The following is a 12963-nucleotide window of genomic DNA, read 5'->3' on the forward strand; positions in this document are numbered from 1 at the left end:
AACTGAAAAGCCAAAAATACTCCTGCTCTAACGGTACAAAAGTGATGGAGTTAAAGTCAGGACCAATCGCGTAATAAATTAAAATCATAAGGACCAATCGCGTGACGTTTTCCATAATTATGGTCAAAGTGCAACATTTTATAAACCACATTAACCAATTATGAAATCTTGTCTAGAGTTTTATATCGATTTACTTATCCATAAATTGGTAAAATATTTATGTGTTAGTTTGCTTAATAATGAAAATGAAAAACCCAACGGTTCTTTCTCCCTGTGTGTGGTGTGTGTTTGTATGGGTACATTTCGAGCTTCCGTTGGTGCCAAGCACGCATGGCGATTCACCATTTCCTTCAACACCCCATTTTTCTCGCTTTCTCAGAAATTTTCTCTCTCTAGACTCCGAATCCTCTCTCTCATCTTCAATTTTGCTCTGTTTCTCGCGTTTGCAGAAGCCAGCTCATGTTTTATTCAGATTTTCGCCCGTTTGGATTGGATTCACACGTTCAGGGTAATCGGTAATGTAGTAATTCATCCGAATATATTTGTGCTTTTTCCGATTTTGCTTTTGCATTGTGTTAGTTTTTCATTTTCATGATATGTTCCAAGAATTTGTGTAATATATACGTGACATTTATCATAATTTGCGTTGGTTTCCTATCAATTTCGGTATCGTAAGTTTGTTATGCAATTATGTGATCATTTTCACCTTGATTGACACAAACTTTGAAGATCTCCTGAAAATTTCGGAAGCTTTTCCTGAATTCTCCATTTTCATACAAACTATGGTTGTTATTTACATAAACTCCGTTATACCTATAAACAAAGTATTCACAAGAATACAGTTTCAAAGTCTAATGCATATTTATGTGGATTTCAGGTATTCTATCTCAATATTTAGGTTTTGGTGATAAACACCCAAACTGACTGTAGCATAAAGCAGCAATCATGGCTGTTTCTATGAGAGAAGTGGATCCAGCCTTTCAAGGAGCTGGACAAAAAGCGTATCCTTTCTCTTCAACATATTTGAACTATGAACTTATTACATACTTCAAATATAGTTAATTTTCTTCCAATTTAATTGAATATTGGGAGTTTCAATACGTACATAGATTACATGCTTTCAGAGTGCGGTTTTTTTTCTTTATAAATGTTAATCTTTACATCTTCACTTACAATTAGAGGAATTGAGGTATGGAAGATTGAGAATTCTAAGCCAGTGGCTATCCCGGAGGCTTCTTATGGTAAATTTTTTACAGGGGATTCCTATATTATTTTGAAGGTGTGTTCTCTAATCTCAAGAACAGTTTCATATCTACTTCTTTGATTTTTTTAAATCTAATTTTATATTGTTATTTTATTTTATTCTTGGAGTACTATTTGTTATTTAGGTAAAAGTCTCCTTAACAGGAGACGTATGTATTGCAGAAATATATATATGAAACAATATTACAAAGTTACAAGAGGGCCCCTAAAGTATAGAAAATATACAAAACAGCTATAACTAACACTCCCCCTCAGTTTGAGCATGGGGTTTACAAATGTTTAAATTGTTCCGAAAATATAAAAATAACTGAGTAGGAAGACCCTTTGTAAATATATCTGCAAACTGGTGTGCTGAAGGCACGTGCAACACACACACATGTCCGATAGCAACACGTTCCCTAACAAAATGTAAATCTATTTCTACATGCTTGGTGCGTTGATGTTGTACTGGGTTAGAAGATAAATACATGGCACTCACATTATCGCAGAACACAACCGTAGCTTTAGATAATGGGCAAGACAACTCAAGGAGAAGATTGCGAAGCCAAGAGGCTTCAGCAACCACATTAGCCACCCCACGGTACTCAGCTTCAGCTGAGGAGCGAGAGACAACATGTTGTCGTTTGGAGGACCAAGAAACGAGATTGTTACCAAGATAAACACAGAAACCAGAAGTAGACCGACGAGTATGAGGACATCCGGCCCAATCGGCATCAGAGTAAGACACCAAGCAATCAGTAGATGAAGGCTGGAGAAAGAGACCATGAGACAACGTACCTTGAAGGTAACGAAGGATACGTTTCAGAGCAAGGAGGTGAGGTTCACGGGGATCATGCATGAAAAGACAGATTTGCTGAACAACATAGGCTATATCAGGACGAGTGAACGTGAGATACTGAAGTGCTCCAACAAGGCTCCGATAGAGAGTTGGATCCGAGACAGGAGTACCATCAGAGGAAAGTTTGGATTTGGTGTCTGAAGGGGTGCTGGTCGGGTTGCAGTTGGACATGTCAGCACGAGAGAGAATATCCCTAGCAAAGGAGGACTGAGAGAGAAACAAGCCCTTGGAAGATCGAGTAGCAGAGATCCCGAGGAAAAAGGAGAGAGAGCCTAAGTCAGACATTGGAAACTCAGAGGAAAGACGAGTGATGATACGAGAGATAAGAGCAGAAGAAGATGCAGTCAAAATAATATCATCAACATAAAGAAGAAGGTAGATCTGATCAGATCCTGAATGATAGGTGAAGAATGAAGAGTCAGAGCGACTGCTGATAAAACTAATGGAGGTGATGAAGACGGAAAAACGCTGGTACCAGGCTCGAGGAGCCTGTTTAAGACCATAAAGTGCTTTTCTTAAGCGACACACGTGATGCGGAAGAGAATGATGAACATAGCCAGGTGGTTGCTTCATATAAACTTCCTCAGATAAGTCACCATGAAGGAAGGCATTTTTAACATCGAGTTGGTGAATAGGCCAGTGTTTTGAGACAGCAATACTGAGAACAGTACGGATGGTTGCAGGTTTGACAACGGGGCTAAAAGTGTCATCAAAGTCGAGACCATGAAGTTGAGAGAATCCTTGTGCAACAAGGCGACCTTTGTAACGATCAAGATGACCTTTACTGTCAAACTTGTGACGATATAGCCAACGACAACCAACAATGTTAGTATGAGGGGGAGGAGGAACAAGATCCCAAGTGTGGTTGGCAATGAGAGCAGACATCTCAGAGTCCATGGCAGATTTCCAGTTCGGGTCACAAAGGGCCTGGGCAGTGGACCGAGGTATGGGAGATATGTCGGAAGTAGCCGAGAGATTGAAGATTTGTTTAGGTCTGAGAGAACCAGTATGCGAACGAGTAACCATGGGGTGAGTAGGAGGGGGTTGAGAAGAGGAAGGGTCAGGGGTGGGGGAGGTATCACCAACTAAGCCACTACTGCTAGGAGAGTCGGAGGTGGACGGAGTCACAGAGGGTGATTCAGGGACAGACAGAGAGGGATCGGTGGCGGGAAGGTCTTCTGAAATGAAATGATCATAGTCAGATTCATCAGGCTTAGTGTGAAAATCCGTAAAAGGGAAGTGATCTTCATCAAAGATGACATGACGAGAGATAAGGACACGTTGGGTGATGAGATCAAGGCAGCGATGACCATGATGATCGGGGAGGGACCAAGATAAATACAGGCAGAAGAGCGAGGAGATAGTTTATGTTGGAACGTGGAGGAAAGATTTGGATAACAAAGACATCCAAAAACACAGAGATGATCATAAGTTGGAAAAGATCCAAAGAGGAGCTCGAAGGGAGTCTTGAAAGAGAGAGTGGAGGTGGGAAGAAGATTGACCGTATGAACAGCCGTGAGAAGGGCCTCGACCCAGAATTTGGGAGGAAGAGAGGCTTGGAACAAGAAAGTGTGTACAATGTTGTTGATTGTGCGAATGACGCGTTCAACTTTTCCATTTTGTTGCAACGTATAAGGGCAAGAGAAACGCATTTTAATGCCATTAGAGGAAAAGAAGGAGAGTAAAGATTGATTGTTAAATTCACGACCATTATCACACTGAAAAAGTTTGATGACATATTGAAATTGAGTTTTGACATAAGCAAGAAATTTAGTAAAGACATCATACACATCAGATTTAGCGCGTAAAGGAAAAACCCATAAGAAATGTGTAAAATCATCCAGAAACAATATATAATATTTGAAACCACTCATACTAGTTATTGGAGATGTCCATAAATCTGAATGAACTAATTCAAACATATGAGAAGTCTTAGTTGTGGAAGAAGAAAAAGGTAAGCGACAATGCTTCCCAAGCTGACAAGCATGACAGGTGGGAAGCTTATTATTACTACTAGTGATAAATTTACGAGAATGTAAAAAATTCAAAATGGAAGAGCCGGGATGTCCAAGACGACGATGCCAGGTAGGAAGAGAAACAGCGAGACAACTTGTAGCAGGAGATGGGGTGGGAAGCGGAGGAAGAATAGGATAAAGATCACCAACACTGTCACATCGTTGAATAAAGGTACCTGTTTTAAAGTCCTTCACAGTGAAACCAAAAGGGTCAAATGTAACAGAAACAGAATTATCAGTAGTGAATTGACGAACAGAGACGAGGTTTTTAATAATTTTGTTTGAAACAAGAACATTATTTAAAGCCAGACGATTGTGAGAATGCGGTAAAAAAGTGTAACCAATGTGAGAAACAGGTAGTACATCACCATTTCCAACCATTATAGATCTAGACCTACACGGTGTTAGAGAAAGCATGTTACCTGAATTAAAGGACATGTGAGAGGTTGCCCCGGAGTCCATGTAGTAGTTGTTGTCAGAAGGAGGCTGAACAGACATTGCTTGAAACACCGAGGCTAGATCTGTGTACTGCTGAGGAGTAGACTGAGCATGGCCACTAAAGGAAGGAGCTCCAGGAGTTTGGTTCGGCTGATAGGCATTTAGCTGCTGCTGAATAAATGGTTGCGGGGGCAGCTGATAGGGCTGCTGCTGGAGGCCGGAACCGAGTACAGAAGCAGCAGTTGGATGGCCAAGAGGCTGCTGAAAACCATGAAGCTGCGAAGGCAGCAAGCTCGTGGGCGGGCCCTACGCAGGGTGATGTTGCTGCAAAGAGGGGCTGAAATGTTGGGTGTTTGGTAGAGGTGGCTGAAGCAAAGTTGTGGAGCCAGCAAGACCGAAGGCAGCAGCTTGTTGTGAGGCCGTAAAGTGTCCAAGAACACCTGCAAAGTTAGTATTATCACGAGAGTTCCTGGGAGAGCTTTGCTTCGAGTTGCTTTTTGCATTGTTACGGTTCTTTGTCCACCTATTTTTAGATTTTCCCGAGTTGTTGGAGGATGCATAAAGGGCGGAACTTTGAGACACCGAAGGATCAATAAGGTGATCGGATGCCGCCTCACGAGATTCATGCAATAAGAGCATATTTTTAGCTTCAAGAAACGAGGGAAAAGGCTTCGTGTTTGTAATGACATCAACAATACTATGATATGAGGGCGGTAATTGCCTCAAAATTTGCATAACTAGTTCAATGTCAGTTATAGTAGAATCAACATCCTTGAGATCATCAGCAAGATTCTTGAGGGTGTGACAGAATTCGGTAATAGAACTGGAACCCTTCTTAGTATTGCGAAATTGATCTTGTAATTGCAACATACGTGACATCTTGTTGTTCTGAAAAAACTCATCCAACTTGTCCCAAAGATCTTTAACGGTACAATCATCGCTAGAGATAATCTGCAACAAACCGGGATCACAGGTGCTATAGAACCATGATTTGATACGAGCATCAACGGAATACCACTCTTCATCTTCTTCACTTGTGGGAAGAGATTTTCCATTTATGTGACCATAACACAACGTACCCCGACACATATTGGAAAATATTTGATGCCAAAATTTATATCTTGACCCATCAACATTAAGTTTGAAGCTAAATTGGTTGTACACATTTGTTAGAATGCACACAAGAGTTAATTTGGAGGGAGATGGGGTCGAAGATGAGGCCGGAATAGACATGGAACTAATACCTTAGGCAGCAAGGAAGAACCAAGATAGACTATTGCGAAGAGGGCAGGGACTGCCAAGGTGCAGCAACCTGTCGACAGGAGGCAGAACAAGGGAGCCACAATCACACTGTAATCACCAAGAAGATCAGCAGCAACGTGTAGGAGACTTGAGACGTAATCAGTGTAGAACACTGATTTGGTTTGACAGGGAAGAAGCAATGCAGCGGAGAAGAGTGTGATTTCCCAAAAAAAAAAAACGTTCACACGGTATGTGGGGAATGAAACCCTAGCTCTTATACCATGTTATTTAGGTAAAAGTCTCCTTAACAGGAGACGTATGTATTGCAGAAATATATATATGAAACAATATTACAAAGTTACAAGAGGGCCCCTAAAGTATAGAAAATATACAAAACAGCTATAACTAACACTATTTGTTTGTTTATACTGAATACTGCAATTTACATCTATTTTACAGACTGTTACAAAAAAAAGTGGTGTCTTCCGCTATGACATCCATTATTGGCTAGGTAAAGATGCAATTGAGGTGAGTTTTCATCACATAATTGGCTAGGTAAATTACACGAATGGTCCCTATGGTTTAGGGTAACTTGCGTGTTTGGTCCCTAACTTATTTTTCTAACTCGGAAGGTCCCTACTGTTTGTTTTTGTTACACGTTTGGTCCTTGTCTTACATAAAAAGTCTATTTTCCCTTGATTTTTTAATTTATTTAAATAAACACACCCCCAACCTCACCCCCTCACCTTACCTTAGTTACCCTACCATTTTTTTCCTATTTAAATAATTGTCTTTTTACGTAAGATAGGGACCAAACGCGTAACAAAATCAAACAATAGGGACCAAGCATGTAGCAATAACAAACAATAGGGACCTTCCGAGTTAAAAAATTAAGTTAGGGACCAAACGTGCAAATTACCCCAAACCATAGGGACCATTCGTGCAATTTACTCCATCTTTTATCTTCATATATTTTTTTTTCCTTAAAACCAAAAGTGAAAAGAATAAATTCCGTTTTACTCCCAAAAAACCGATTTCTTTTAACTTTTGGGTTCAACCACATTAGTTTCTTTACTTATCTTGTTTCTTGGTTTACATAAAACAATGAGTAAATTACACGAATGATCCCTATGGTTTGGGGTAATTTGCGCGCTTGATCTCTAACTTATTTTTTTAACTTGGGAGGTCCCTACTATTTGTTTTTGTTACGCGTTTGGTACCTGTCTTACCTAAAAAGACTATTATTTAAATAGGAAAAAATGGTGAGGTAGGTAAGGTAAGGTAAGGGGGTGGGGTGGGGTTGGGGGTGTGTTTATTTAAATAAATTAAAAAATCAATGGCAAAATAGTCTTTTTAGGTAAGACAGGGACCAAACGCATAACAAAAACAAACAATAGAGACTTTCCGAGTTAAAAAAATAAGTTAGAGACCAAACGCACAAATTACCCTAAACCATAGGGACGATTCGTGTAATTTACTCTAAAACAATAGAAATAGCAATTGAAAACATAAAGAAGATACATGTCCTCTTTCTACAAGGTTGACCAAAAATCTTTGATTCATTAAGAGTTGACTTATAGTTTTTCAATTCCATATGAACTTTTTTTTTTTTTTTTTTTTTTTTTTTTTTTTTTTTTTTTTTTTTGTTACAGGATGATGCCAGCACAGCAGCCACAAAAACACTTGAACTTGATGCAGCTCTTGGAGGAAGAGCTGTTCAATATCGTGAATTACAAGCACATGAAACAGAAAGATTCCTTTCTCTTTTTAAACCATGTATTATACCTGAAGAAACTGAACCTCAAGAACACAAAACTCGTATGTTTGTTTGTAAAGGAAAACATGTTGTTCATGTATATGAGGCAAGTTTCTTTATATATTTTTTATTATATATATGCATATATCATCCTACTTTCATTTCATGTTATAAATTATAACTTACAATGATAGGTTGCTTGTGCTCGATCCTCTCTGAATCATGAAGACATATGCATCTTGGACACTAAAAAAAAAATATTCCAGTTTAATGGTTCCAATACTTCAATACAAGAAAGAGCTAAAGCACTAGAAGTTGTTCAGTATATCAAAACCACTTACCATAGTAACAAGTGTGACATAGCTACCATTGGTATGTGATTTGTGCACATTATGTTATGAAAAAGGAAAATTACAGAAAAGCCCTTGCAATCTCATTTCTACTTGTATATGAATAGATGATGGGAGATTAATGGCTGATGCTGAAGCTGGAGAATTTTGGGGTTTCTTTGGTGGATTTGCTCCACTTCCAAAGAAAACAGCTACAAATGATGCTCAAAGCACTCATGCTTATCCTACTCAGCTACTTTGGTAATATGTTCTTGTATTATTCTATTACTATTCTATCTCTTGATTCAACAATTAGCAAGATTCTAAAAAAAAAAAAAAAATTTCTTGTTTTAAGTATCATAAAGGGGAAAGCAATACCTGTAGCTGCTGATTCATTGACAAAGAAGTTACTAGATACACACCATTGTTATCTTCTAGATTGTGGAACAGAAATTTATGTGTGGGTAGGAAGAAGTACTAATCTTGAAGAAAGAAAAGCTGCAAATGGAGCTGCAGAAGTAAACATTATATCAAACTATATAAATTTCCAAGCTTCTTATTATAATAAAGAGTAAATTACACGAATGGTTCCTATGGTTTGGGGTAATTTGCATGTTTGGTCCATAACTTATTTTTTAACGCGGAAGGTCCCTACAGTTTGTTTTTGTTACACGCTTGGTCTCTGTCTTACCTAAAAAGACTATTTTGCCATTGATTTTTTAATTTATTTAAATAAAGTGAGGTAGGTAAGGTGGAAGTGGGGTTGGGGGTGTGTTTGTTTAAATAAATTAAAAAATCAATTGCAAAATAGTCTTTTTAGATAAGACAGAGACCAAACGCGCAACAAAAACAAACAGTAGGGACCAAACGTGTAGATTACCCCAAACTATAGGGACCATTTGTGTAATTTACTGTATAATAAATAACGTATCTCATCTTATTTTATTGATTTACAGGAACATTTACGTGTCCATGAAAGACCAAAATCCAATATCATTCGAATGATTGAGAATTTTGAAACAGTTTCTTTCAGATCAAAGTTTGATTCATGGCCTCAATTGAGTGATGTGGTTGCTTCTGAAGATGGTAGAGGGAAGGTCGCTGGTTAGTTAGTTATCCTCAAAAAAAAAAAAAAAAATTACTTTTAGAAGTAAACATTAATATTAATACATTATATTAAATTATACTTTGGTAATGATTTTGTAGCACTTCTAAAACGTAGAGGGCTTGATGTTAAGGGTCTGATTAAAACCTCTACTGAACATGAAGAAGAACCTCAACCATATATTGATTGCAGTGGAAATTTACAGGTTTTACAAAAAACTGTATCTTTATTATAAAATAAAAAACATATTATTTTGAAAAAAAAATGTATTAATATAATAATCCCAACATTGGTTGCATAGGTATGGCGTGTGGATGGAAAAGAAAAGAGTATTCTTCCAGACATTGAACAATCAAAATTCTACACTGGAGATTGTTATATCTTTCAATATACATATTCTGGAGATGAACAAGAGGAATGTCTTATGGGAACATGGTTTGGAAAACAAAGTGTTAAGGTAATTCATAATTCATATATACATAAAAAAACATTATAATTCAATTTCAATTGTCATATTGAATGTGAGAGTTAAAGTTAAACCCTAATTATGTGTTGTAGGAAGACAGAGATTCAACAATGTCACTAATAACCAAAATGCTTGAATCAGTCAAGTTTTTAGCTACTCAGGTTAGTTATAATATTATATACCCCATTCACCTCATAATTAACTTATTATTATTATTATTATTATCTTTTTAGCATGTTTTTATATGGTTATATAGGCACGTGTTTATGAAGGAGATGAACCCTTCCTTTTCTATGCAATATTTCAGAGCTTTATGGTTCTCAAGGTGAAGAGAAAGAATTGTATATTTTTTCTTCATTCATTTTGTAATTGTCTAAATTTGTAATTTCAATCAACTTTCAGGGTGGTCTTAGTAAAGGATACAAAAATTACATATCAGAAAAAGGACTACCTGATGACACATATACAGAAGATGGAATTGGACTCTTTAGAGTTCAAGGCTCTGGTCCTGAAAACATGCAATCAATTCAAGTTGATCCTGTAAGTTCTAATCTTTACTTAATATTTAAATTTTATTTAAATATATATATAATATAATTTTTTTTTTGTGAATGGGTCAGGTTGCAGCTTCCTTGAACTCCTCCTACTGTTTCATATTACACAAGGATACACTTGTCTTTATGTGGAATGGAAACCAGACAACTACTGAGGACCATGAACTTTCTGAGAGGCAACTGGATCTCATAAAGGCATACATACATACATACATACATACATACATACATACATAATGTATATTAACTTGTGATCAAAATGGTTGCAGCCTGATATGCAGACGAGAGTTCATAAAGAAGGAGCAGAATCAGACCAGTTTTGGGAAATTTTAGGAGGAAAAACCAAACATCCAAATCAAAAAATTCCAACAACTGCTGAAACTGATCCTCATTTGTTCTCATGTACATTGTCCAAAGGTTCAAATCATATTCTTATTCTCTAATCTCTATCTCACTTTTTTTAAAATAATTTTACTAACAGTTTTTTTTTTTTCTTTGCTTCAACTTTTTCTTCTTCCAGATGACAATTTAAAGGTATGGTATACGTACACATCACATTCCTTGAATTTGTTAACTTCAAAATCTGAATTTGAGTTTTTTTTTTTATGCAGCTTTATCAGATACACAACTTCAAGCAAGATGATTTATTGACAGAAGATGTATATATCATTGATGTTCTCTCAAGCATCTTTATTTGGGTAGGGCAACAAGTTGAAGCTAAAACCAAAACACAAAAATTAGCCATTGGAGAGGTATTATACTATTATTTAACCACTGTTTACACACATTCTTAAATTGATTTCTATTATATATAATATTAAATGGAATCCGACAGAAATTTCTGGAACGCGACATTCGTCTCGAGAAATTATCTCTTCAAACTCCAATTTTTATCATAACGGAAGGAAGCGAACCACCATTCTTCACACGCTTCTTCACATGGGATTCAAAGAAAACTGGAGTAAGTAATCCTTCGTATCTTCTTCAAATTATAAAAATTTCAAGTTTGTAATGTGTTTTTTTTTTTTTTTTTTTTTTTTTTAATATTCGCTACAGATGCATGGAAACTCATTCGAAAGGAGGCTTTCTCTGATCAAAGATGGAGGTCGTTCAACTATGAACCTTGTAAGCCACGATTTTCTAAAATTTTAATCACGTCAAGTCGTCAATTCACAAACCCTAGCTTCCAAAAACAATAATAAAACGATTGTTTTGTTTTGTGATTAGAAACCGAAAAAGAGAGCACCGGTGTCATTTGGGGGAAGGTCAGGATCCGAAAAACCACAACGGTCAAGGAGCGTGTCATTCGGGTCGGACCGGCCTCGGGCAAGGGGCAGATCTCCGGCCTTTAACGCTCTCGCTTCAAAATTTGATAATCCTACTGCCCAAAGAAACCTCTCAACTCCTCCGCCAGTTGTCAATAAACTTTTTCCAAAAGTCGGCGGCGGCGGCAATCTTGACACCTCCAAACTTTCGGGCAGACTTGACACGTCCAAACTGTTTTCCAAGTCTAAAGCCATTGCTTCACTAACCGCCTCTTTTGATAAACCTACACGAGACAAACTTATGCCTCGTTCTATCAAGAGTAATATTTTTTTTCAATTCTTTTTCGATTTTGAAAAATAAAAAATAAATTTTATAATAAATTATATAATAATGTAGCGGCGAGGTCGGAGCCAGTATCAAAAATGGAGGCAAACGCAAAGGGAACACCAATGAGTAGTAGAAAAATAGGGGGATTAGGAGTAAATAAGGAAGATGCAAATGAGAATAAGGTTGAAAAAGAAGAAGAAGAAGAAAAAGGCGGCACTTTTTACCCATATGATCGGCTTACTACATCGTCAACGGATCCTGCTCCAAATATTGATGTCGCCAAGCGAGAGGTATGGTTTTTTTTTTTTTAAAAAAAAAAAAAAAAAAGCTAAATAGTATTAATGCTAAGGTAAATGACTGTTTTACCCTTGTATGTAGATGTATCTATCATCGAGTGACTTCCGGGAGAAATTTGGAATGACGAAAGACGCGTTCTACAAGATGCCGAAATGGAAACAAAATAAGATGAAAATTTCGCTTAAGATGTTTTGAATATTATTTAAAAAATCTCAAAGGAAAGAAAGAATACGAGTACTTACCAATTTTCTTCTACACACAAACAAACATTATCACTCTAACTGCAGTTTTTTTTTTTCCTATATATTTTGCAGCGCTCAGGTCACTTTTTGGTTTTTTAGTCTTATTAGACTGATATAAATTTTCCATCATTTATTTATTCATTTGAACGGAAGTGTATATGGAACAAACGAGTGTAAAAGCAGTCATTTCATTAATAAAAAATATCTGATTTTTTTGTAGCATAATTTGGATTACGACAGAAGCTTTGTTTTGTAAAATATAGTGGAGATTTATTATTTTGTATAGATGCGTATTATATTTTTGATTTGTTTATTCATATTGTTCTGAAGAACGGATAAGTTTCTTGTAACAAATCATACCACAATCATCAATACTAAAGAACGGATAAGTTTTAAATTGTTAAATTCAGTTCTTGTAAATGTTATACGAGTGAACATGAAATTCTTTTATATATTTGTACCTTGGTATGGTTATTTGAATTTTCTATTAAAGATATGTGGTTTTTTGAAAGCTGACGAGGGACTCTTAGTTGCAAATTTGAAGCTTCATTTTCCTCACTTTAATAATAATATTTTTCAAAATTTGTTTTCTGTACAATGTACATGCATTTCTGATTTATCTTTAGGTATACATACATTTCTCATGATTATGATGTGTCAACTCCAATTTAGTAGAATCCATTATCTTTTGCATCATTATATCATTATTTGTCTTGATCCTTGTCCGACAATTTTATACTATGGTAATATACATTGAAATGATGATGATGATATAATTGTTATAACACAAATATGTACTCGATAAATGTATTCCTAAATGATAAC

The 12963-nt window shown here is 36.4% G+C and overlaps 1 protein-coding gene across 1 annotated transcript; it reads left to right on the plus strand.

Moving 5' to 3' along the window:
• Positions 1-347: 347 nt before the first annotated feature.
• LOC145115356 (villin-5-like) lies at positions 348-12363 on the plus strand. Its single transcript, XM_079051631.1, is given in 22 exon segments — positions 348-515; positions 878-1001; positions 1180-1279; positions 6256-6324; positions 7449-7658; positions 7747-7924; positions 8010-8142; positions 8237-8399; positions 8838-8985; positions 9088-9191; positions 9288-9443; positions 9545-9613; positions 9709-9777; positions 9855-9992; positions 10073-10201; positions 10276-10423; positions 10541-10758; positions 10842-10967; positions 11063-11131; positions 11234-11591; positions 11669-11889; positions 11978-12363. Coding segments are annotated over 21 exon segments (2976 nt in total). The 5' UTR covers positions 348-515; positions 878-945; the 3' UTR covers positions 12092-12363.
• The last annotated feature ends 600 nt before the right edge of the window (positions 12364-12963 follow it).

This window comes from Lactuca virosa, chromosome 5, assembly GCF_052849685.1.
Source record: "Lactuca virosa cultivar CGN04683 chromosome 5, Lactuca_virosa_CGN04683_v6, whole genome shotgun sequence".
In the NCBI taxonomy this organism is placed as follows: Eukaryota; Viridiplantae; Streptophyta; class Magnoliopsida; order Asterales; family Asteraceae; genus Lactuca; species Lactuca virosa.